This window comes from Scaptodrosophila lebanonensis, unplaced genomic scaffold (genome assembly GCF_003285725.1).
Source record: "Scaptodrosophila lebanonensis strain 11010-0011.00,11010-0021.00 unplaced genomic scaffold, SlebRS2 tig00000024-arrow-pilon, whole genome shotgun sequence".
Taxonomy (NCBI): Eukaryota; Metazoa; Arthropoda; class Insecta; order Diptera; family Drosophilidae; genus Scaptodrosophila; species Scaptodrosophila lebanonensis.
In genome coordinates, this window is record NW_022060538.1 from 17,832,627 (window position 1) to 17,858,446 (window position 25,820).

The 25,820-nt window shown below is 36.3% G+C and overlaps 3 protein-coding genes across 10 annotated transcripts in view; all 3 read right to left on the bottom strand.

Moving 5' to 3' along the window:
* Nucleotides 1–826: 826 nt before the first annotated feature.
* LOC115620315 (torso-like protein) lies at nt 827–7,706 on the bottom strand. Its single transcript, XM_030513507.1, has 3 exons — nt 7,556–7,706; nt 2,826–3,130; nt 827–1,892 (listed from the first exon to the last, which is right to left on the bottom strand). The coding sequence occupies exons 2-3, from the start codon at nt 3,033–3,035 to the stop codon at nt 1,041–1,043; spliced, it is 1,062 nt and encodes a 353-aa protein (XP_030369367.1). The 5' UTR covers nt 3,036–3,130; nt 7,556–7,706; the 3' UTR covers nt 827–1,040.
* A 7,240-nt stretch (nt 7,707–14,946) lies between these two features.
* Nucleotides 14,947–16,612, bottom strand: LOC115621274 (peripheral plasma membrane protein CASK-like). The gene is made up of 2 exons (XM_030514876.1): nt 16,407–16,612; nt 14,947–16,332 (listed from the first exon to the last, which is right to left on the bottom strand). The coding sequence occupies exons 1-2, from the start codon at nt 16,563–16,565 to the stop codon at nt 16,153–16,155; spliced, it is 339 nt and encodes a 112-aa protein (XP_030370736.1). The 5' UTR covers nt 16,566–16,612; the 3' UTR covers nt 14,947–16,152.
* A 3,188-nt stretch (nt 16,613–19,800) lies between these two features.
* LOC115621769 (peripheral plasma membrane protein CASK) overlaps nt 19,801–25,820 on the bottom strand; it is a 49,565-nt gene continuing 43,545 nt past the window's right edge. For 5 of the 8 annotated variants that reach the window (XM_030515510.1, XM_030515508.1, XM_030515515.1 and 2 more), the window contains 6 exons: nt 24,555–24,608; nt 23,570–23,689; nt 23,370–23,492; nt 23,196–23,303; nt 21,256–21,431; nt 19,801–21,181 (listed from right to left, as the gene is read on the bottom strand). In XM_030515510.1, the coding sequence (XP_030371370.1) occupies nt 21,002–21,181; nt 21,256–21,431; nt 23,196–23,303; nt 23,370–23,492; nt 23,570–23,689; nt 24,555–24,608 (761 nt within the window). In that variant the 3' untranslated portion in view covers nt 19,801–21,001. The remainder of the gene's footprint in view (nt 21,182–21,255; nt 21,432–23,195; nt 23,304–23,369; nt 23,493–23,569; nt 23,690–24,554; nt 24,609–25,820) is intronic. The other 3 variants (XM_030515512.1, XM_030515511.1, XM_030515514.1) reach the window with 1 other exon arrangement.

Genomic DNA, 25,820 nt, shown 5'->3' on the forward strand with positions numbered 1-25,820 from the left:
GTATTCAACTACAGTAGCTAAAGCCCCACCTAGCGCTCGATATACTTCTTAAAATGCACTAATGTCTTACCATATGGTAAGTTTATGCTACCACGTGGTGGGTTTTGATCTAGCCAAGACACATACCTCCACACGGAACGATGAAATGCAGTCTACAATTGCTCTCGAACTGTTCGGGTAGAACGGTTATGCAAAGTCTGTGCGCAATGGCTTCTAAACTGTTACATCCACACAGTTACACCCAAACCTTGGCACTGTTCTAAAATTTATCAATACTTCTAAAGCTACAAGGCGTATTATATGGTTTCCGTGCCATTTGAGAGTAAAATAATATTTTTGAAATATTTCCACTCGCTTGATAAATTCCTTGACACATTATTTGTATTTTGCAAATGACCGAAATTTGATACAAGTTAGAATTATCTTTAATTACCATATCATGTGTTATTTTCGATAGAGCGCGAAGTTAATTCATCTAGGTTGAGGCTAAATTCAGGTATTCTCAACTGTTAATTTGTCGCTGAGTAAATACATTAGCAAAAGATTTCTCAAGACACATAGCGAAATTGAAAGATTATTCTAACGGTAGGCGCAAGGTATAAGGAAAGCTTATAATACAATTCATAGTCCAAAACTCGGTTTTTTCATATTAATAAACAGGCGGTTATGAAGATTTCAATCACGAATTCAACACTTTTGACAATAAATTGATTCCGCACCTAGGTGTGAAACACCTTCTCCCCCCAGGCATTATAACCAATTGACGCAACTCTTCCGCAAAAGTTGTAGGGCATGGCATCTCTTCGAAATGATATGGAAAGCCTACTTTCAAATGTACAATCGAAACGCTCTTTAATAGGGTTCTGGATAATTACACTAACTAAAAACTATCACAGGCAAAACAGTAATTACAAGCTAGGTCTTTACTACAACTAGAGATGAAATGGATAGCAGAGATATCTTCTGATGGTTCTGCAGTCAACTTCCCTTCAGCGCACTCTAGGAACTTTTTGGGGGCCTAGTCCTAGGCTGGCTATGTACTACCGATTTGGATGGTTCTGCGGCATGTTCAGCTCCCACAACTTCATGTTATTGTCGAGTACTTCGTGGAACCAACTCTCCTTCTCCGGATACTCGCGGAACACCACGTTCAATGACTTCAGATCGAGCTGCAGTATGGCATCGTTCCCCAGCAGGGTGTCCAGCGATCGCAGCAGCGTGCTGTTCCCATGCAGCTTCAGCAGCGATAGGTACTTGACTACGTAGTATTCGTATTGCAGCTTCCGACGCGCCCACCGTTCTAAGGTGGCATTCGCACTGGCCGATCTTATGTGACCCAAGTGCTCGGCAAACCACGGAGCAAAGTAGTTGTAGAGATCCAGCTTGGAGAGTCCATTCAGTCCCTTGCTCTTGATGCGATCCTTGATCATTTTGTAGTTCTTGCGACTGTAGACGAACACCTGATACAACGAGTTCCCCGTCGTATACGAGTTCACATAATGGGTGCCGAAGGATTCCATAAACCGCATGGCTGACGTCAAATTCCCTATTTGCATTTGTTCCACGCGCGCTCTCACATCGTTCTCCAGGGTCTGATTGATGGGTATTTGGGTGCTCAGTTTTCCCGTCTCGCGAAACCTCACGACTCGCACCAACACATACGAGTAGTCGCCCTGTATGAAGGAGTTATTGATGCCCAATTTCTTGGCGGCGTTATCCGGAAACCAGCCACCAGTGAAGGCCTCCCACGGCTTGTCCAGCCGCTCAATGGTAAAGTCCCGAAAATAGGCCTGGAACAGCTGACGACGATTGTCGCAGAACTCCATGTGAAAGTCTCCATGGAATATGCCCGGCGTATTGTCCTCATTGGTTTCCGTAAGCAAATGGATGTTCTGTGCGATAGAAAAAGTATGCGTTCAAAATGAATGGAAACTAATAATTAATTAAAATGTTTAATGTTTAAAATAAAATTATTAAGAAAATAACTTAATAACAAGTTCAAAATAATAATAGCGAAGCCAACATATCGAAATGATTCACAAATTAACGTCAAAGGATAATTTTTCTACTTCATCTATACCGATTTCCACGCTCCCTATCCCTAAAATGCACAGTGTTATCTTTATTTCCAAAAAAAAAACATGAGCATTTTCTTCCCATTTGCTTAATGGAATAGAATAATTATTTACAATAGAATAATTAATACAATATAACAATTATTTAAAAAACTGAATCGAAACACCCCAAAATCTGAAAGATCTTTTCAAATCCCACTATTACATAATGGTTCCTTGGGTACCTAATAGAATTAAAGAAGAATCAAAGAATGTTATCCTAAAATCTTAGTATAAACCAACTCTTCAACTAAATTGGAAAAAATATATAAAAATTATACTTATTAGGAAAGCAAACAACAGAGTCCCATCCACCTATTCTCTCTTCAATATGCATGTCGGTATTTGTCCACAGCAATCGACACATCCAAGTGATCCTTTAGACGAACCAAACAGGTATTTTACATTCCTCCTACTACAACGTCGAAATTGCTTTTGTTTCTAAGGAAATCTAAATTAAATTATTGGGCAATGAAGAGCTATAAAAGTCTTTGCTGTTCAGAGACGATTAATTAGAAGCTCAAGACAAAGTGAAAGGAATATACAAATGAAGAACAAGAAGAAAATAACGCAAACCTGTTGGCAATTCGAATGCATTAGCAATCCACGATCTCTTTAACAAATCAAATAATATGTAGGCTATAAATATTCGCCGGTCTTCTAATAAGTTTCATTTGAATGAATTTCTTTCAATCCCGATTTAGCACTCACCTTGTAGACGTTTCTGGTGGGCTCCTTGAATATCCAACGTTCGGTCTCCTCATTATCCGTGTAGGGTATCACGCGCATCGAGATGCCCAGATAGCCATAGCGTAGGAATATGTTGATGGCTTTGCCAATGCGTAGCTGGGACTCGCGACTGCCGCTGGAGGCCAACAGTAGAAGTGTCAACAGCCAGAACAGGCCCAGCCTCGGGCTCATCGCTCCGCACACGGAGCGACCAATTTCGCTGATTCTTCACATACACATAAACACATACATATGTGCATATGTATGTACGCGTATATGCAGGGCAACTGCAAATGGACGATCCAGACGCGGGGGGAGTAATAAAAATATAAATGAAAATAAAAACAATTCAATTTATGGCCAGGTAGTTTTGCCTTAACTTCAGCCTCAGCTTCTCTATAATTATTAACATTTATTATTCGCTTTTCTACTGCGAGTAAGTTGTTGTAGTTTTTTTATTATTATTATTATTTTTAGTCACCGCTCGCAATAATTTATGCGCGCGCTCTAATTGACCGTGAACCGCTGGCGTGTTGAACTTGAACCGCACTCCAATCCACAGTTTAGAGCTAGAGTCGTGTAGAGACCCCAATTGAACTCTGCCGAACCCAGCTGAGCTGACCTGAGCTGAGCTGAGAAGCGCACTCAGTTGGCCTGCAATTGCCAATAGAGACACAACAACAACAACAAGAAACAAAACTTAAAAAACTATCAAAATTGGTTCAGCAACAACAACAACAATGTTGTTGTCTCGTCGCCGTCCCACAACATGCAAATTATTTCCTAAACATTTTTCTTGAACTTTTTTCGCTTTGCAAATTTTATAATACACTATTTGGCGTCGTTGTTGTTGCTGCTGTTGTTGTTGTACTATAAGCGCGCCACTTTAAACCGGTTCGGTGGTTGTGTCTCTTGTTGGACTCGCTGACGGATTGCGGTCCGAGGAAGCGGCGACAGCGAAAAAAAAGAGCAAAACCGACACCAACACCAAGTCCGCGACCGAGACCGAAGACAAAACGTCATCGACACTAAAATACTCTTCACAGCCTCAAATTTGGATCGGTACTTAAGCATTTTACGAGCTCTCTTGTAGCTTGTTGACACTACACGTACTATACTTGTATAAGCATGAGTATAGCCGCACATTTCCGGGCTTGTCAATCAATCGTTTTGCTTCCAATGCCAAGTTTCTCGGCTTTACAAACTATTTTGACATTTGACTACAAAAAGTAGACAACAACAATATACTATACTTGTAGTACAGTGTGCTGATAACGAGATGCATAATGTCTATCTACTATGGCATCGGTTCCAATTTCAGTTTTTACTCTCAAATAATTCTCTCAATTCAGGAAAGCTTTTTTAGGTTCAGACTCACACAATTCTTCCAAAATCCAACTATCGCTATTAATTTGTGAAAAAAGATTTATTTTTTACCGATGAAATGATAAAATTATATTTCCAAAAGATGTTTATTTCTTAAAATGTAAACATTCAACGATTTTCTGCTCATTTTCGTAACTTCTTTACATCTCACTCAATACCTCTCTTTCTCGAGCAGTTTCAATGAATTGTGAGCTTATCCTTCAAAAGGATAAGCAAAAGAAGAACAGTTTCAAAATGTCAATTGACTTACTAAATTTTCTTCACTTTTATTATTTAATATTTTGTTTCAAAATACCAATTTTTATATTGGGAGAAAACGGTTAACTTCAAACGTGTTTTCTGTATTCTAAAAAAGAATACAAAATAAACTGCATTCGCTACTCATTTACCAACGGGACACTCTGTCATAAAATGCTTGAAAATTTATTATTAAGTGAAATTTGTATTATGCAAAGAGGAACAATTCTTTAATTTATGTTTAACACAAAAACTATTTGATGCAACTTTTGTAATTGTTTTGGAGCAGTCGACACTCTGGAAAGGTGGAAAGACAATTGGATTATCGAGACTGAATCTTTGACATCCTGCAGTTGAGACTTTTCTGTACTGATGTTGACTTTTCAAATATTTTATAGGCCGCTTTTATTTTGGTATTGTAAAAAATGCAAGGCTAGGAAGTGGCTCATGTTTTCTTTTTGTTTTTGATGAGATATTAGGAGCGGTTTTCGGGAAATGGAGCCCCAACACTTACATGAAAAGTTATTCAAACTGGCGTTTTATACTCTAAGGATCGATGAAATAAAAAATATGCATTCGCCGTATTTTGAAGTTTTCTTAGAGCAGGATTTATTGGTTCTTTCTTGCATAACATTCTACTCCAAAATATCATTATATAATTTAATTATATTTATTTCCATTGCTTCTTTATGCATTTGTATCATAAAACTATCCCCAACAACATTTGTTTATTTAGGACAACATTTTGGTTTTCTTTCTTAGTATAATTCCATAGATAGTTTTTAGTTTGTAATTTAATTTAACTCTTATATGGTTTTAAGGTGTCTTCTAGAGCTTTTAATGACTTTAATTACTTTAATTATATGGTTTTAAGGTGTCTTCTAGAGCTTTTAATGACTTTAATTACTTTAATTATATGGTTTTAAGGTGTCTTCTAGAGCTTTTAATTAGATAAACTACATTTGCAAAAGTTAATAACAAAATTTTAATATAAAATATTTGTACTTAAGTGGGACTTTTTCTAAATTTTTAAAACGAATTTTGTAAATTACAGTTATTTGTAACACCTCCAAATGAAAATAAATTCAAACTTTAAGCGCGTCATTAACTAAGCATTTCAAAATTCGTTTCCCTCTCTTATTTTCAGCATCTCAATAGAGGCCTTCATAGTTCGCAAACACACAATACTCTATCGGAGAGGGTAGTGCTCAAACCTATTAGAGAAGTGGTAGCAGCAGCAACAACAATTCGCCAGCTCTGAGCAGGTTGTTGCGCAAAGCGTCTGCTTAGAATATGAATGCTAGATTGCAGTTGGTATCAAGCACGGCAACGTGTGCTTTTGGTCAAAACATAGAGGTGAAGTATAAATTAAAGCACACACTCACTCGCAGGGTCACACATGCTTGAACTGGGAAGGGGCAGGGGGGGGAGGGGCTTAATTGTGAGTCACATCCACATGACAGTCAAACAATTGGAGGTGTTGCTGCTCGCCCAAGCGTCGCAAGGCAAGGCGACAATGTTGGCCCAAAAAATGAAATTTATAAAACTTAAAAATGATGTTGCTTTTTAAGAATCGAACTACATACACGTACATGCATTCATAGTAATGTGTATATAGTATCTACATATACAAGTATGCCAGCGAATATACAACAGCAAAAATTGAGGCGACAATGTGGTGCTAATGTTGCCATTGTTGCGCCCGCGCTCTGGCCGGGGCCTTACAACTTTCGCAGCTGCAGCATCTTTGACGTAATCGTCGTCATCAATAAGCAATAACCGTAGCCGCATATGAATATGAGTTATTTACAATGCTGGCATTAAATGTTAACCTTGTGCAAAAGACCAAATGCCGAAACAGAAAACCAAAACCGAAACGACGCATCGTCGCTTGTGAGGAGTTGCTTGGAGTAGATGGAGTAGATGGAGGAGGCATCGGGCGGCTGGCAAATGAATCAAAAATTCAAAGCGTGCGGCCAACAACAAACAAAGCTAAAGCCGCAGATCGTCGACAACTTAGCAAGTCAATTGGAGATTCTTTATGCCAGTTTTATGCGCTCTTTGTGCACGAAGGGCACACACACACATACGGACACAAACATATGCATACATACTGATATAAGGCCTGATGTTCGGCTTAGGCTGACCGCCAATGTTTCCTTGAGTCGCGATTTTAAACTAAAGCTGAGCAGCACATAAAGCCTGTTGTTGTTGTTCTTGTTGTAAGTTGCTGACAATGAGAGCTCGAGAATTTGAATTTTTGACTACTAGTTGTCAATAATTATAATGCTGTTGCTGCTTCTGATGCTAAGGCGCGCTTTTGTTTAGATAAGCTTTGACACGCGCACACACTCTTAAATTTTAGATAGAATTAAGCTAGCAGAGTGCTAGACTGAAGCTTCAAGCACGCTTTAATAACTGATTGGAGCGTTTATAACTACCAGTTAGCCTTATCGCCAGCAGTTGTTGCTGGTAGCAGCAGCAGCAGCAGCAGCAGCAGCAACAACAGCCACAGCCACAACAGCATCGTTAAACAATTTTGATGGATGATGTTAAAGGTCAGATTCGCGCCGCTGATTCTGAAGGCAAAGATTCACACACACACATATACACTCTGTCTCGTTCAAATATGACGTGCTCTGCATACTGATAGTGATTTATTTAATATGTATACTTGCACTGATTGCCTCTTCAAGGCACTGCATGTTTTTTATTTTCAATTTCTTAAAAAACACTTTAGCTATTTATAGCTGTAGCTGTCCATATACCGTTTGCTATATCCGCTACGTTTTCATTTTTTCCCTTCTTTTTTTAGTGATAAGGCACAAGTCATGTTCTTAGCTACTTCTGTATGCCGTGCGTTTGCTGTTTGGTGTTTGGTGTTCAGTTGTTGTTACTGAGTTTTAACAACAAATTCCGGCCGACACGCACTCAAACACACACACACACACACACACTCACTGACATATAGACAGAGACAATCTTACACACTCTTCCACATGTACACACGTGCCTGCATTTTCAATTAAAAAGCCGGAATTTTACGTCAGTCGCAATGCTTTTAAATATTGAACAGAAATAACACTTACACTTGAAAAACACTTGAGCAACAAACAACACACCACAACGATCGGTGATCGACAAGCGACGAGACAATCCGGAGCACAACTTCATGCGCTCAGACTCGAAATAAAACTGGCTGACTGGCTGACTGGCCGACTCTGACTGGCTGGCTGACTGGCTGGCTGGCTAACACTAATAGTCAGCGATCAGAAGCAGAAACTCGATCGCCGTTGACTGCAGCGGTGAGAACAAGTGAGCAGCAAAGCAAGCAGCTGACAACAGGTTGGGGTTTCTGTTGCTGCTGCTGCTGCTGCTGCTGCTGTTGCTGTTGTTGCTAACAACACCAGCAACATGTTGCTGATATCAGCAACAGCACAAGCAGCAGCAACAGCAACGACTGCTCTTCAAATCCTGCACATGCAGCTGTGCTTCGACAGTTCAATGACTGCCAGAACGGTCTTCTGCACGCCCATTAGGCTGGCTCTTAAAATCGCACCCACAGTCTTTTGAAATCCTTTGCAGAAAAAGTCAGCCACTCCATCAATCTACTCTCATACTTGGAAAACAAAGCTAAGCTTCCATTCTTGACATCAAGTACGATTTGTGGCAATAGTTAATGGAAACTCTAAGTTTAAGATTGTTAATTTTTATTTTAAGATTTCAATAAAAGGTCGTTTTAGTCACTCTTTCTTACAAATTGCGACAGGCATTTAATTTGCACACAAAGTTTTCGAATTTTACAAGTATTTTATGAATGGAAAGCTTCTTTAACAAAAATGAATTTGACTTCAACATTAAAATGCTGTTTTCTGATATAAAAACCTATTTGCGAATTACTATTCCAATGCAAAGCTTCTATTCTTGCTATTTAAATTAATATTATATGTTCTTGTGATAATTAAGTAACCTAATGATTAACAAGAGAGAACGCTACAGTCGAGCAAGCCCGACAGTGTTCCAAAAATAAAATAAACTCGTCCTTTCTCGGACCTAGGAGAATCTCGATACCAACTTTGGTTATTCTAGTTTTTATAGTTTCTGAGATCCTTACGTTCATCCAGACGGGCGGACATGTCTAGATCGATTTCTCTCGTCATGCTGAATATATATACTTAATGGGGTCGGAGATGCTTCCTTCTGCATGTTACATATTTTGCAGAACCTAATATACCCTTTTTACCCTACGGGTAGAGGGTATAAAAACTATTTAGATAAGCTGGACTGGTTAATGTCGGGCATATTCTTATCTTATTTTAAGGAAATTTTTTGAAAGGGAAGCAACACATCAGCATAAAATACAGATTCAATCTTTAATTATTTCAATTGCCATTTCAGTGCCATTTTAATAGTATTTTGATAAGAAAAATAGAAAGATATGTTTAACATTTCCTTTAAAGATAAGTAAAGCTACACTATTCACTGGTTGTGTCAAAGGTGAGACGATATTTATAGTATTTCTGTAGTATTTCAAAGCTAGCTGGATTAGTTTTGGATTGATTGATTCTCTGGAAATATCACAGCACATCAACTTCGCAGTTTCCAAAACGAAACTTTTATATCTATTCAAAGAATAATAGTTCCTTAATATTTCTTTGTTTGGAATTGTCTTATATACATATGTACTATGTAATCTTTTAGTACCAGTACTTATTATTGTAGAATCTTTTCTTTATTAATCTATTTCATTGGCACCAATACCATAAACCATTGCAATACAAGTGTTAGCCTGCTATTACACGATAAGTGTGTCTATCTCTCATTATTATCGGAAGCAATTGTTTTCATAGAGTTGTAATAAATTTTGGGTAAGGACCAGTCGAATGGCCACCCACGGCTGCCAGCCAGCAACGGGAATCGTTTGACACACAAGTGTCTATCTCTCTATGTATAATATAGCACGACTTTCCGGCTGCTATTCTTTCGATATTTGTAGAGGGATTTACATAGATACTCGTATGTACATATACACAATATACATACATACATACATATATGTACATAGGTATGTGCTATGTCTCTGTCCGCTCCACTTGACTGCCTTCCACCCCAGCTGTTTGCGCTTTTCCGCTTATTAATATTTCCCGGCACGTTTTGAGTTTGCGCATTGGCATACTAAACAGCATAGCGACAGGGAAAATAGATGTACATATATACATACATATGTATATATGTATGGACGAGTACGTTCGTGGCAGACAGGTTTGTGCTCCACATGGCAGGTCGTCATCGGAATAGACATCGCCAACGCCATCGTCGAGGGTTCAGCCAAGTGCGCATAAATTGAAATAAATGCAGTTGAACAGAAACAGAAACAGAAAACATGTCTACAAATTGCGAAAGACTTCGATAGAACTGTCTGTAATCAGAAGAGAAAAAAACCCCAAAAAACATTACATACGTATGTACTCGTGCTATACGACTGTGTACGGCTGCAAAAAATAAACAAATCAACGAAAAAGTAAAGTAGATAAAAAATAAAAACGAAAGTATCAAATTCGCATTACCTTGAAAAATGTACAGAAATTTGGGTCAAGCTTTGAGCGGTTGGCGAGCGACAAAGTTGTCTCCGGAGCTGACATTCGAATTTGTGTATAATGTTTCAATTAGAAGTTGACAATGCACATACATATACACATGTACATACATATGTATATTTATATACGCGAATGTGTAATATCAGGGCAACCACAGCCACATCCACAGCCACAAGCACAGCCTCAGACTCGTGGTCAGCGCAGACAGCATTTCGTTAAATTTCACCAGAAACGCCATGAACCGACTTCTAAGAACTTTTCAAGCACACAGTATAACACTCAGAGCCAGTAAGAACGTCATAAGTAGTGGGACTCATTAAACCTTGGAATACTCTACAGCCAGTACATACATATAATTCATATTCAGAATTGTCGCAATTTATCATTTCATTTTACGGATTTACGAACAAGCCTACAATTTTAAGACAGATAAAAAAAAAAAACAAAAGAAATATTTAAGAAATTTGAGCTTTATTTAGACAGACTATAAATATCAGAATAAGCCTTTATTCCCAGAAACGCCGCGAACTGACCTCTAAGATTTTTTCAACCACACACAACCAGTTGGATGGCTCAGCAACTATGAAATACAACCAGTTCTTAATAATATTGACTAGGATTTTTCCAGCATATCAATATAGAAGTCCATAAGCTGTTTTTTATTTTTCGGATCTGCAAGAAAAAGTTCGTTTTTAGGGCATCAAGGCAAATGGTTGAAAATCGAAACAAGCCTAACTTTCAGATCCAATCCGATCCGATCGAAATTTAATTTTAATACTAACGACTATTTCGTCTTCAAATACTTCGTATGAATTATACACTTTTTTGCGAATATTACTTGTAAATAATTTGGAATAAATAATTATAGACTAACGTCCCAGATTGTAAGTCTCTAATTCTGAGCTCAATTTGTCAGTTTTTGAACATTTTTTGATATGCCGGCAAATAGAAGTGATTGCGAAAAAAACCTTTACCTTCGGATCAAATTTTTTACAACAAATAAAACCAGTCATTTCTATAACAACAGTGTTCGCTCGAAATTAATAATTTATAGAAACTGCATGGGTTTAAAATTTCGACTTAAGCATGCTGCACAGTAAAAATTTAAATGAATTATGACTGCTGCCCCTGCTAATATGTTAAGTTTTTAAGTTAATCTAAACTTCACCTGTTTTTCCAATTACTTATGGTTATCAAGGTTTTCGGAACTTTTAAAGTATCCGGAGAAGCAAAGCAAAAAAAATCTACGATCGTAAATCTAAATAAGGGTGACCAAAAAGTTGAAGACAAATAAAACTTGGGCATTCCAGGTGTTGGTATTTCCAGACCTTTACGTGATCATGAATATTTCTATAAATATAAATGCCATGTTGGACTCCCAACCTGTGAATCCTGAGTTGATTGGACCATTGGTTGCAGGATATTTAATGCTTAAAAACAGATATCATGACAAGGAGCCTTGAATATATGGTTTATTAACCAAGACCGCCTAAATAATTAAGATAAAAACTATCCTATCTTTTAAGTTAGGCTAATTCACATATACATGTGAAATTTGATTTTAATCGGTTCAGTACATTCGAAGTGAATCGATGACAAACCTTGTGACACCAGAAATTTATATATACAAGTATATAGTTGTTCTATCACTTAAGTATATAAGTCAATCTTCTTACAGCGATCATTACACTAAGTAATGCACGATCTAGTCTGGTTTTCCTCCCCCATCCTGCGTGGAGTTGGGGTTCACCTTTGGGCGCAGGGTATTTTAAGTTTCGTCGTTTTGAAAACAGAGAATCTGTGCAAAAACTGGTTGAAATTTTTGTCTTATACTCGTATATTTCTCGCTCGCCTCATTGCAATTCTGGTTGTTATATAAGTGTGTATATATAGCGGTTTGGTTTTATCTTTATGTTGCTTTCTATATATAGTATACCTCGAGTTTTATTCTTCTGTTTGTCTGTGCAGCTGTGGTTGGTTTCTTTCTTCTCGTATTTTAGGCTCATCATGCACGTCATTCATTTAAAAATCGGTATTGAATGTTTATTTCTTTTTATTTAATTTGCATTCCCTTTTTCGTTTTATTGTTAATCCCTTTTAAACTATATATAATATATATAATTTCATATATTATGCCATGTTTTTTATCATTCTCATTTAATGATATACATATACTAACTTTTGACTGTTTTGGTTTTGTTTTGCATTGTGGCTGTCGCCCCTTATTCGATTTATATTTTAATAACAATTCACTCAAACAGCTTAAATCGCATCAACTTTACATTGACTTGGAGATCATAAGCATTATCATCATCATCAACATCATTATCATCGTAATCATTGTCAGCTAATTCATTATAATTAGCTTCAACTACACATCCACCATCCGTATGAAATTAGAGAAAAATTCTAATTCAGTTGGTTTCGTTTTTGTTTTTCACTTTTTTCTTTTGTTTTGTTTTTTTTTTTTTTGCTCTTCATTCTTTATGTAATATCAACAATTAATTTTTTTACTTAATATTATGTGAAATTATTATTAGTATACAGCTACAATTTGCTCTTCTCTGTCATCTTCTGCTGATCAAAAATAAAAACATTTTGCCATTGCCCTAATTTTATCATCATCTTCTTCATCATCATCTCATCATCTCGTCATCATTATCATCCTCATTGAAATCAGCATCATTATCATAAAACATCATAATAAGTTTTTGATTTTTGAGCATTGGTGTTATGGCACACCCAGCCGTGGATAGGTTGGGGCTGCAAAAAATATACATACAATACATACACTCTGGTTGTCTTCATTTCGTAATGCTTAGTTTTCAATACTTATATAATTTGGCCACTTGGCTGCATTTTCAGTTTGTGTTTTGTGGGCTAGGTAGTTATTTAGGATTTCAATTGCTTACTTATGGATTGGGTTGATTGGGTTTATCTATGATTTTGCCCTAAGCCTAATACTCTCACTTTAAAAAGAAAAGCTAAAGAGAAGACATCTTTCAAACTTTCTTACCATTTTGTGAAGTTCTTATTGGCCAGAAAACACTTCAATTACTAAAATATTTTATACTTAGAAAAAAGCTTCAGTACCATTTCCGCGAGAAGGCAACCAAATTCAAACGAAATGATAGCATTTTTAACTGATAACAATCTACTTGCAACGTTTTCACAAATATTCTGCCAATAGTCCCTCAAAATCAACAACATTATCTAATTATCTTATCTCTCATCTATGTTCCACACAAATCTCTACTATTTTGTTTTCTTTAGCTCTTCGCTTCAAATGAGAGAGATATAGGCTTTATGCTGTTGCTTCTTCCACTTGATCTGTAGCGTTAGTGTCGTGTGTTTTTCTGAAATTTTGTTTACCGTCTGCCGATTGCATGGGAACTTCAAATAACATCATCATCGTCATCATCTTCGTAAACATCATCATCATCTACATAATAAATTGTTCAACCATTTTGAAACCATAGAATTTAGTGGTTGTTGTTGTTGTTGTTGTTGCATGTCATGTGGTTAATTATAACAACTATTGTGAAATTGCGAGTGGCTTTCCTGTTTTGTGTTATTGATTCAAAAATAAGCTCTGGCCATTAAGTGTTTTAAGTGTTTACTGGGTAGGTGGGGGAGTTGTGGGCTGTGGGGGAAGGGGTCGCAATGAAAATGAGGGTTGTTGCTTGGTGTGTGGAGAAACATTTTTGAAACATTTGTGGAACTTTTATTTTTCCTTTTTTGAGGGGTAATTTTTTGCTGGCATGTGCCATCATTGCAGTCATGCTGCCTGGCTTTCTTGTCTCATAATTTGTTTTCTTTAGATTATAAATTTAATTTCATTTTATAGTTAAAGTTTTTAGTGTGTTGCCCAAAAAGTGTTTTAAATGTTTAATTCTTGTTGTTTCATTACATTTTTGCGTTGTTGTGGCGCACTAATGTTGGCCTAAAGTAAGTGTTCCACGTTGCCTGCTTCGCTTTGCTACTTAGGAAGTTAACGAGACCTTTGGCATTTAACGTACATTCTTTTAGAGTTTTAAATTGTGTATGTGTGTGTGTAAGTATGGGTGTGTGTGTGCGCACTCTTTAAACTTTTGCCTAGAGTTATAGCCAAACTCGACGCATTAAGTTTTAATGAAGTAAACTTTGGACAACTTTGAAGCTTCGCTACTAGTGGGCTGTCAAAGTTGTGCACATGCCATTAAATTGACATCAGAGGTAGCCAAGGGCTACCATACATACATATAGTATGTAGTACGAGCCGAGTGTATATAGTTAACAAAGTTTTGCTTAAGCTGCATTGTTGGTTGTTATTAAGTAAGTATTATGGTGTGCTCTTACAAGTGCCAAAAATGTTGCATTTGAATGAAGTTTTGAGTTTTTCTGCGTAGCTTTTCAAATGAAGTTTCTGGAAAGGCGACGCTGGGTGGTTTTTTTTTATTATTGATCTCTCTTTACTTGTATGTTCAATTTCAATTTATTTTCTAGCTGGGTTCATTCTTCTTTTCTACGAATTGTCTGGCATTAGCAGTGGGATTTTAAAGGAAGCGCTCGCTATATATTTATACATATTTCTCATTGAACTTTCGACTGATTTTCAATGTATCCAACCTGAGTTTTGAGTTCTTCAAAAAAATATACATACATATATCGTACTTAAATAGGTGTGTATGTAGGTGTGATAGTGTATGTGTGTGTGCTACGCATTCTCCTATGTTCTCGCTAAATATCGTAGTTGGTGATAACTTGATTTCTTTATTTGGTTTTTTCTGCATTGTGTGTGTATAACTTTTTTGTTTTTTAAATTTATTTTGTGCTCACTCTATGTTTTGCTTTTATTATTATTTTTATTCATTAAATGCCATTTATAATGATGCTTCTCTTTGTTCCTTTTCGCAAATGATTTATTTAATTTGATTGTATTTTTTTCATTTTCATTTAATTTAATTAAACATCAACAAATGATTCGTTTCGCTTGTTATCGCCTGCCTTGTGGTGTGTTGGCGTTTTGTGATTTTTACTCTTTATTTTTATTTGCATTGCAGTTAAGAACGTGCGCTTGGTTAGTTGCATTTAATTGCTTAGTTCTTTCTTTTTGTTTACTTTAAATGTGTAGTTTAATCTCGCATTTATTGTTTTTATTTTTTTCATGAAACACTTGAAATTGCTCACAATATAATGTTGTTTGTTGTTATGCGTTCTTTTCTAATTGTTTTGCATGGGTGTCGGTTTGTGTGTGTGTGGCATGTTGTGTGGTTGTTATATTTAATTATAATTAATTACGTAAGTTTGCTATATAATACTAACTCGTTTGACGCTTTTCAAAAGACTTTTGTTTGATGTTGATGTGGCAAACTAATTGAAAACAGTTTCTTGTATGTTCATTTTTGTTGAGTTATAACTTAACTTAGAGATACTAACAAGTGATGGATTTACATAAGCGTTTAATGCTGTCTGACTAAAAAGAAACACACGGCTCAAAGATACAATGTACACAGTACTAGTAAACAATAAAACAAAAACAACAAATACATATGCATGTAGTATATAAATAAACAATAAATATAACGCACTAGGCAGCGTACTGGAATGGCAATACATTTGCATATTTCACTAAAACTAAGACATAACTGCAAACAATTAAACACTTTTTAGAAATATAAATAATAGAACATTTTGTCTTTGCGCTTTGTCTTCTTCTTACACACCTCATAATAATCATTTCTTTTGCTTTCTGATTTTTTTTTTTTTGTGTTTTTTGTGTTTGTTTTGTAAGCGCCAAGCGCATTTCTTAATAAGCGGCCCCCATTCTGATTGCGACTGTAGTTCTTATTGTAGTTGCAGTTGTTGTTCTGTGTGGTGTGGTGTGGTGTGGTGTGTGTTGCTTTTGTGATGTATTTGTGCCTCGAAATATAAGTGGTACTGGTAATACTTGGTTGAAACAATTGCAGTTCGCTGTTGCCACCTAGATGGTGGCGGCTGGTGGAGGATCGCTCGATTTAGTAGAGTGCCGCGTTTGACGCCTGCGTGTATGCCTCCCACTCGCAATCGCAACCCTCCAGACAGTCGGGGCATTCCAGCTCACTGTCTTGTCAGTAGAGCCAGGAGACGGGCACCCATTGCGGGGTGGTGTGCACTCGCTCAATGGCCGTCTCCAGCGTGGCAATTGTCTCGCTTATGTCGTTGTTCACAATCGTCAAATCGAAGAAATGGCCATATAACTGTCGCAACATATCCGATTCTTTCGCCAGACGCTCCAAACTGCCATCATACTGTAAATAAATCAAAGACAAAACGATGACTTGCATGCCAAACAGCCTTCCTTCACGCTCAATAGCACACTTACATCTGCAATATTTTGCAATGAGGGCGCCGCTATGAACACCACGTAGGGCGTAAATTCAGCGGTCCGTAGTATTTTAAGCGCCTGCGGCTCTACATCTAATATGGCCATTTTTCCTTCGGTGTGAATGCGACGAATGGTGTCCAACTTGGTTCCATACATGGCGTCCTCGTGGGTACCTGTAATACAAATAAATACAAACTATCAAAATACAGTTTCATATTTAGATCAAACTCTCTGGAAACTTTCTAATTTGATATGCGGAACAATTCCCAACGCCTTGCTGGAATAAAGTGGAGTATATAACGGAGACTATAAGTCCTGGGGACACCAAATTTTAGTCCAAGATGCCTTATGTGAATACGCAGAAAATGTGTATTTTGGAATTTCCCTTCCTCCCCCCTCTCCCACACAAATCGTACTTCCCGTAATTGGAATTTCGAACTCAAACTTGGCAAATACCTCCATTTAGTTATTATAAGTCCAAATGCCAAGTTTCATCATGAGTTATAGCCATACATATATGTACATAAGACCAAGTAGTGCCCGCAGCTGTTTATTTCTTTTTATTTAATTTGCATTCCCTTTTTCGTTTTATTGTTAATCCCTTTTAAACTATATATAATATATATAATTTCATATATTATGCCATGTTTTTTATCATTCTCATTTAATGATATACATATACTAACTTTTGACTGTTTTGGTTTTGTTTTGCATTGTGGCTGTCGCCCCTTATTCGATTTATATTTTAATAACAATTCACTCAAACAGCTTAAATCGCATCAACTTTACATTGACTTGGAGATCATAAGCATTATCATCATCATCAACATCATTATCATCGTAATCATTGTCAGCTAATTCATTATAATTAGCTTCAACTACACATCCACCATCCGTATGAAATTAGAGAAAAATTCTAATTCAGTTGGTTTCGTTTTTGTTTTTCACTTTTTTCTTTTGTTTTGTTTTTTTTTTTTTTGCTCTTCATTCTTTATGTAATATCAACAATTAATTTTTTTACTTAATATTATGTGAAATTATTATTAGTATACAGCTACAATTTGCTCTTCTCTGTCATCTTCTGCTGATCAAAAATAAAAACATTTTGCCATTGCCCTAATTTTATCATCATCTTCTTCATCATCATCTCATCATCTCGTCATCATTATCATCCTCATTGAAATCAGCATCATTATCATAAAACATCATAATAAGTTTTTGATTTTTGAGCATTGGTGTTATGGCACACCCAGCCGTGGATAGGTTGGGGCTGCAAAAAATATACATACAATACATACACTCTGGTTGTCTTCATTTCGTAATGCTTAGTTTTCAATACTTATATAATTTGGCCACTTGGCTGCATTTTCAGTTTGTGTTTTGTGGGCTAGGTAGTTATTTAGGATTTCAATTGCTTACTTATGGATTGGGTTGATTGGGTTTATCTATGATTTTGCCCTAAGCCTAATACTCTCACTTTAAAAAGAAAAGCTAAAGAGAAGACATCTTTCAAACTTTCTTACCATTTTGTGAAGTTCTTATTGGCCAGAAAACACTTCAATTACTAAAATATTTTATACTTAGAAAAAAGCTTCAGTACCATTTCCGCGAGAAGGCAACCAAATTCAAACGAAATGATAGCATTTTTAACTGATAACAATCTACTTGCAACGTTTTCACAAATATTCTGCCAATAGTCCCTCAAAATCAACAACATTATCTAATTATCTTATCTCTCATCTATGTTCCACACAAATCTCTACTATTTTGTTTTCTTTAGCTCTTCGCTTCAAATGAGAGAGATATAGGCTTTATGCTGTTGCTTCTTCCACTTGATCTGTAGCGTTAGTGTCGTGTGTTTTTCTGAAATTTTGTTTACCGTCTGCCGATTGCATGGGAACTTCAAATAACATCATCATCGTCATCATCTTCGTAAACATCATCATCATCTACATAATAAATTGTTCAACCATTTTGAAACCATAGAATTTAGTGGTTGTTGTTGTTGTTGTTGTTGCATGTCATGTGGTTAATTATAACAACTATTGTGAAATTGCGAGTGGCTTTCCTGTTTTGTGTTATTGATTCAAAAATAAGCTCTGGCCATTAAGTGTTTTAAGTGTTTACTGGGTAGGTGGGGGAGTTGTGGGCTGTGGGGGAAGGGGGTCGCAATGAAAATGAGGGTTGTTGCTTGGTGTGTGGAGAAACATTTTTGAAACATTTGTGGAACTTTTATTTTTCCTTTTTTGAGGGGTAATTTTTTGCTGGCATGTGCCATCATTGCAGTCATGCTGCCTGGCTTTCTTGTCTCATAATTTGTTTTCTTTAGATTATAAATTTAATTTCATTTTATAGTTAAAGTTTTTAGTGTGTTGCCCAAAAAGTGTTTTAAATGTTTAATTCTTGTTGTTTCATTACATTTTTGCGTTGTTGTGGCGCACTAATGTTGGCCTAAAGTAAGTGTTCCACGTTGCCTGCTTCGCTTTGCTACTTAGGAAGTTAACGAGACCTTTGGCATTTAACGTACATTCTTTTAGAGTTTTAAATTGTGTATGTGTGTGTGTAAGTATGGGTGTGTGTGTGCGCACTCTTTAAACTTTTGCCTAGAGTTATAGCCAAACTCGACGCATTAAGTTTTAATGAAGTAAACTTTGGACAACTTTGAAGCTTCGCTACTAGTGGGCTGTCAAAGTTGTGCACATGCCATTAAATTGACATCAGAGGTAGCCAAGGGCTACCATACATACATATAGTATGTAGTACGAGCCGAGTGTATATAGTTAACAAAGTTTTGCTTAAGCTGCATTGTTGGTTGTTATTAAGTAAGTATTATGGTGTGCTCTTACAAGTGCCAAAAATGTTGCATTTGAATGAAGTTTTGAGTTTTTCTGCGTAGCTTTTCAAATGAAGTTTCTGGAAAGGCGACGCTGGGTGGTTTTTTTTTATTATTGATCTCTCTTTACTTGTATGTTCAATTTCAATTTATTTTCTAGCTGGGTTCATTCTTCTTTTCTACGAATTGTCTGGCATTAGCAGTGGGATTTTAAAGGAAGCGCTCGCTATATATTTATACATATTTCTCATTGAACTTTCGACTGATTTTCAATGTATCCAACCTGAGTTTTGAGTTCTTCAAAAAAATATACATACATATATCGTACTTAAATAGGTGTGTATGTAGGTGTGATAGTGTATGTGTGTGTGCTACGCATTCTCCTATGTTCTCGCTAAATATCGTAGTTGGTGATAACTTGATTTCTTTATTTGGTTTTTTCTGCATTGTGTGTGTATAACTTTTTTGTTTTTTAAATTTATTTTGTGCTCACTCTATGTTTTGCTTTTATTATTATTTTTATTCATTAAATGCCATTTATAATGATGCTTCTCTTTGTTCCTTTTCGCAAATGATTTATTTAATTTGATTGTATTTTTTTCATTTTCATTTAATTTAATTAAACATCAACAAATGATTCGTTTCGCTTGTTATCGCCTGCCTTGTGGTGTGTTGGCGTTTTGTGATTTTTACTCTTTATTTTTATTTGCATTGCAGTTAAGAACGTGCGCTTGGTTAGTTGCATTTAATTGCTTAGTTCTTTCTTTTTGTTTACTTTAAATGTGTAGTTTAATCTCGCATTTATTGTTTTTATTTTTTTCATGAAACACTTGAAATTGCTCACAATATAATGTTGTTTGTTGTTATGCGTTCTTTTCTAATTGTTTTGCATGGGTGTCGGTTTGTGTGTGTGTGGCATGTTGTGTGGTTGTTATATTTAATTATAATTAATTACGTAAGTTTGCTATATAATACTAACTCGTTTGACGCTTTTCAAAAGACTTTTGTTTGATGTTGATGTGGCAAACTAATTGAAAACAGTTTCTTGTATGTTCATTTTTGTTGAGTTATAACTTAACTTAGAGATACTAACAAGTGATGGATTTACATAAGCGTTTAATGCTGTCTGACTAAAAAGAAACACACGGCTCAAAGATACAATGTACACAGTACTAGTAAACAATAAAACAAAAACAACAAATACATATGCATGTAGTATATAAATAAACAATAAATATAACGCACTAGGCAGCGTACTGGAATGGCAATACATTTGCATATTTCACTAAAACTAAGACATAACTGCAAACAATTAAACACTTTTTAGAAATATAAATAATAGAACATTTTGTCTTTGCGCTTTGTCTTCTTCTTACACACCTCATAATAATCATTTCTTTTGCTTTCTGATTTTTTTTTTTTTGTGTTTTTTGTGTTTGTTTTGTAAGCGCCAAGCGCATTTCTTAATAAGCGGCCCCCATTCTGATTGCGACTGTAGTTCTTATTGTAGTTGCAGTTGTTGTTCTGTGTGGTGTGGTGTGGTGTGTGTTGCTTTTGTGATGTATTTGTGCCTCGAAATATAAGTGGTACTGGTAATACTTGGTTGAAACAATTGCAGTTCGCTGTTGCCACCTAGATGGTGGCGGCTGGTGGAGGATCGCTCGATTTAGTAGAGTGCCGCGTTTGACGCCTGCGTGTATGCCTCCCACTCGCAATCGCAACCCTCCAGACAGTCGGGGCATTCCAGCTCACTGTCTTGTCAGTAGAGCCAGGAGACGGGCACCCATTGCGGGGTGGTGTGCACTCGCTCAATGGCCGTCTCCAGCGTGGCAATTGTCTCGCTTATGTCGTTGTTCACAATCGTCAAATCGAAGAAATGGCCATATAACTGTCGCAACATATCCGATTCTTTCGCCAGACGCTCCAAACTGCCATCATACTGTAAATAAATCAAAGACAAAACGATGACTTGCATGCCAAACAGCCTTCCTTCACGCTCAATAGCACACTTACATCTGCAATATTTTGCAATGAGGGCGCCGCTATGAACACCACGTAGGGCGTAAATTCAGCGGTCCGTAGTATTTTAAGCGCCTGCGGCTCTACATCTAATATGGCCATTTTTCCTTCGGTGTGAATGCGACGAATGGTGTCCAACTTGGTTCCATACATGGCGTCCTCGTGGGTACCTGTAATACAAATAAATACAAACTATCAAAATACAGTTTCATATTTAGATCAAACTCTCTGGAAACTTTCTAATTTGATATGCGGAACAATTCCCAACGCCTTGCTGGAATAAAGTGGAGTATATAACGGAGACTATAAGTCCTGGGGACACCAAATTTTAGTCCAAGATGCCTTATGTGAATACGCAGAAAATGTGTATTTTGGAATTTCCCTTCCTCCCCCCTCTCCCACACAAATCGTACTTCCCGTAATTGGAATTTCGAACTCAAACTTGGCAAATACCTCCATTTAGTTATTATAAGTCCAAATGCCAAGTTTCATCATGAGTTATAGCCATACATATATGTACATAAGACCAAGTAGTGCCCGCAGCTGTTGTTGTTGTTACTGCTTTGCTCAGGCACACGAGACATACACAGACACACACAAACACACAGATACACGCATAATTATTCTACACATATGTACAGAGTATTTCTCTACTTGTTTTAAATACACATATAGATTTTTATACCCTGTACCCAAAGGGTACAAGGGTATATTAGTTTTGTGCGGGTGCACATGAAACACACAGAAGGAGGCTTGGTAGACCCCACAAAGTATATATATTCTTGATCAGCATGACAAGCCGAGTCGATATAGCCATGTCCGTCTGTCTGTCTGTCTGTCTGTATGAACGCAAGGATCTCCGAAAGTATAAGAGCTAGAATAACCAAACTTGGTATACAGATTCTCCTGAGCCCGAGAAAGGACGAGTTTGTTCATTTTTTCTGATCCACCCCCCACTCCCCCCTATTAACGATTTTCTATAACTCGTAATTCCCGTAATTCTTTTTGAATTTTGAACTAAAATTTGGTAGTCACATTAGGTTAGTGGTTATATATCCGTATACCAAGTTTCATTATGATAGAATGATCGGAAAGAAAGTTATAGCCATATAGCCAGGCCCAATGCACACATACATACATATGTACAAGTACACAAACACGCATAAGGCACGATTCTGATGTAAATGTATATGTATGTATGCATGGAATATTTTATATTTAATTTAGTTAATTAATTAAATTTAATTAATTAATTAATTTAATTACTTTTTTGTGGGGTGGTACAGGGTATTTAAGAGTTGAGCCTGCTCGACTTTAGCATTCCTTTCTTGTTTCAAATACTATTAATAATAACTGCAAGCATACCCAACAAATCAGATGCCAATTGGACATTTGAAATTAATCGGATGAAGACTGTCTAACACCAGCTTTCCAATTACCAATTCACCTATACACTGCGATTCCTATATCTTACCAATCAGTTAGTCAAGACAGTTTTATTTTGTATATATAGCCTTGCTTTTGGGTATGTTATTTCCTTAATAATTGATACTAATAATGGCCTCGAAAAGTACGAATGTTAAGAAATTATCTTTATACTTTCAACGAAAGACTTTCCTTAAAAAAAATAGGCAAAGTAGTTTACTTTGACGCCTAAACATTTCTCGACAAGTTGCTAAATTTAATATTAACAATTTCTAAATATTTGGAGAACCATTTGGCAAAGATTTAATTTTGTAACTAATTTCATTTTGTACAGAAATAACTTATGCACTTTCATGCGCTGTTGGTATAATTATTTTTTATGGACTGTTCTTTTGAACATTACTTGTTAAAATGCATTAAGAAATTATTTACAAAAATTTCAAAGAACTAGATAAGTTTTAAGAAAATCTTTCTGCGTTTGATTTATTACTAGAAGAATTTCAACCTACCATATTCCAAGTACTCATTGGCCCCAATGTCGGCCATCATTTCGTCATGCGACACAAAGTAATAGCTGCGTCCATTCTCCTCCTCGGGCTTAGCAGGTCTCGTTGTATCTGTTAACATGCAAACAGACAATATTATATCATTTTTATCATGGATAATGAGTTCGGGTATCTTACGTGGTATGGGGTAGGCATATTTATCGGGATACTTTGAAATCAAAGTATTTTTAATGTGCCGCCTACCAACACCATGGGCACCTAATAGCACCAAAGTTTTGCGCTGGAAGTTCGGATCACCCACTAAATATGGAAGATATCGAGTATTACATATGTAAGTACTAGAAATTTAAAATTTTATCAGCTAAGCTGCTACGTACCTGGCACTTTAACAACCTCTTCATATGTGACCACGTCGAGCGTATCGAATATGGCATTGTGTTTGGCCAAGTATTTGTCCCGACATTGCTTCTTCTTGCGACCAAATATGGAACAGTTTACTGTGGATTATACAGAATGTAATAGTTAATATAGAAACTCATCATTGATGGCGATTGGATATTAATTATAGGTACTTTCAAATATAGATCAGCATGCTTAATATGGTATGTATATAGCAGAGACAACCATGCAACATAACAGGCAGAAATCAGAATCGTCTGAAATTTACAATTTTTGAAACCTTTCGGTAAATAAAACCCCCTCCCTACAATTGTTGAGAAATCAATGCTTCTCTTTTTGATGAAAAAAGTTGCAAATATACACTTGAGTTCCGATTATGTACGAGTATATGTATATAATGTTTTTGGTATAGTATTCGAGTATATAAGTAGTTGCAATGGCATGCCTGAGCTTAGTTCTTACGAATCCTGAATGAGTTATTATGCTGGGTTCAGTTTTGTGATGATGATTGTTAATATTGTGGAGCTGAAGTTTCACAGACTAGGTACTGTACAGGAACTATATAAGCGGGTGATAGTTAAGTATAATAATACTATGCAGCGATTCTGATACATTAAAGAGGCAGTTACAGTACAGCAGAAGTAAAAATATAAAACCTATAGCCAATTACATAGGCTGTAGTATTAACAAATGAAGCTGGACGTTCTGGGAGCTTGGTCGTGGTGGTGATATTTAGCGTGGAAGTGCCATCTAAATGAACTTTCTGCTACTTGTGGTTGATGTGTGGGTGTGTGTATGGAGTGTGTAGGAACAATCTTGTTGTTATCTTACAACGCTATCGAAAGAAATTCGAGTAAACTTTTTTACAGTAAATCAAAAACTTAAGATGAAACTTTAAAGGTCAGTTTTTCTTATTGTTATGGGAGTATGCTTTATGCGTATACTCTTTAGCTTTTTAACTACCTGTGGATCCATCACACCCATCTGCGTGAGCTGAACATCCAGCACCCGGCTCTCCTGCATTATATTTGTGATTGATTTGATTTGATTTGATTGACATCGATTTATATATTATATATTGTACATTGTATGTATGTATCGTATGTAGTCTGTGTGCGGGTGTGTGTGGATTTTTGGTATTGTGGCTGTGAGCGTTTAGTTTACATAATGCAACAAAAACCAAGTATGTACGTTAGCTACGGGACCCGAAGCTTATATACCCTTGCAAATGCACTTCTCCGCTTCGAACCTATGACAGTTTTATGATATAACTGAGCATTGGTCCATACCAATAGGTTCCCGCACAGTTCTTTTATTCCTATGGTGGCTAAATAGCCGAGCTGAGTCAAAGTTTACGGCAGCAGTTTTCATGTCCAACTCATACACAGATCTTTATAAACAAGGAACCAACTCTGAAAAACTTTTAAACTTTAAAAAAGTTAAACTTGCCTTTTCTCGGACCTAGGAGAACTTAGATACAAAGTTTGGTTATTCTAGCTCTTTTACCTCCTGAGATCCTGGCGTTCATACAGACGGACGGACTAACAGACGGACATCGATTGGTCGTCATTTACTGATCAAGAATATATACATGTATGTCACATTATCAGTAAACTTGTATACAGTATTTCCTAACGGGTACACATTATGAGAAGATTTTCCATACAATAAAGCACTTCATATGATATAGTATTTGCCTTAATTCCTTAAATAGAGATTCAGACAAAGATGTTATTGGAGGACGGTTCATATGAGATGAGTCCAATCTCAATGATTTAGACATATAATAGCTCTATAGGTTTTAATTTGAGAAAAAATCATTTGCAAGAATATAACAAATTGGCAGAGTTTTTGGTTCTTTTGGGTTTACTTTTTTTTTGCGGTTTTTTGAAATTGACAAAATTTTGTTCTACTTTTTGGCATGCAACTCTCTTAATATAGATGTGTGAGTGTGAGTCTGTTATGTGTGTGTATATTTTGAGTTTTGTGTGTGTATGTAGGTAAGTATCAGTGTGTAGGCTTGTACTACAATTAAGCTGAGCGTTGACACTTGAGAGACAATTAGAGAGCAGCTTTCGTATCACGGTTAACTACGAATTCATCATACACTTTCCAATATAGTACAATTATATAGCATACGATTATATTGAGGCATCCAATTACACATAAATCGTACACATAGCATATATGCATATGGGTATATGGTAAACAGTGAATTCTTTTCTCTCC

Coding starts and splice junctions, on each gene's coding strand:
- LOC115620315 (XM_030513507.1), bottom strand. CDS start 3,035: ATGAGCCCGAGGCTGGGCCTGTTCTGGCTGTTGACACTTCTACTGTTG. Junction 1,893..2,825: donor CCACCAGAAACGTCTACAAG/GTGAGTGCTAAA, acceptor TCTATCGCACAG/AACATCCATTTGCTTACGGA.
- LOC115621274 (XM_030514876.1), bottom strand. CDS start 16,565: ATGTATGGAACCAAGTTGGACACCATTCGTCGCATTCACACCGAAGGA. Junction 16,333..16,406: donor CATTGCAAAATATTGCAGAT/GTAAGTGTGCTA, acceptor ATTTATTTACAG/TATGATGGCAGTTTGGAGCG.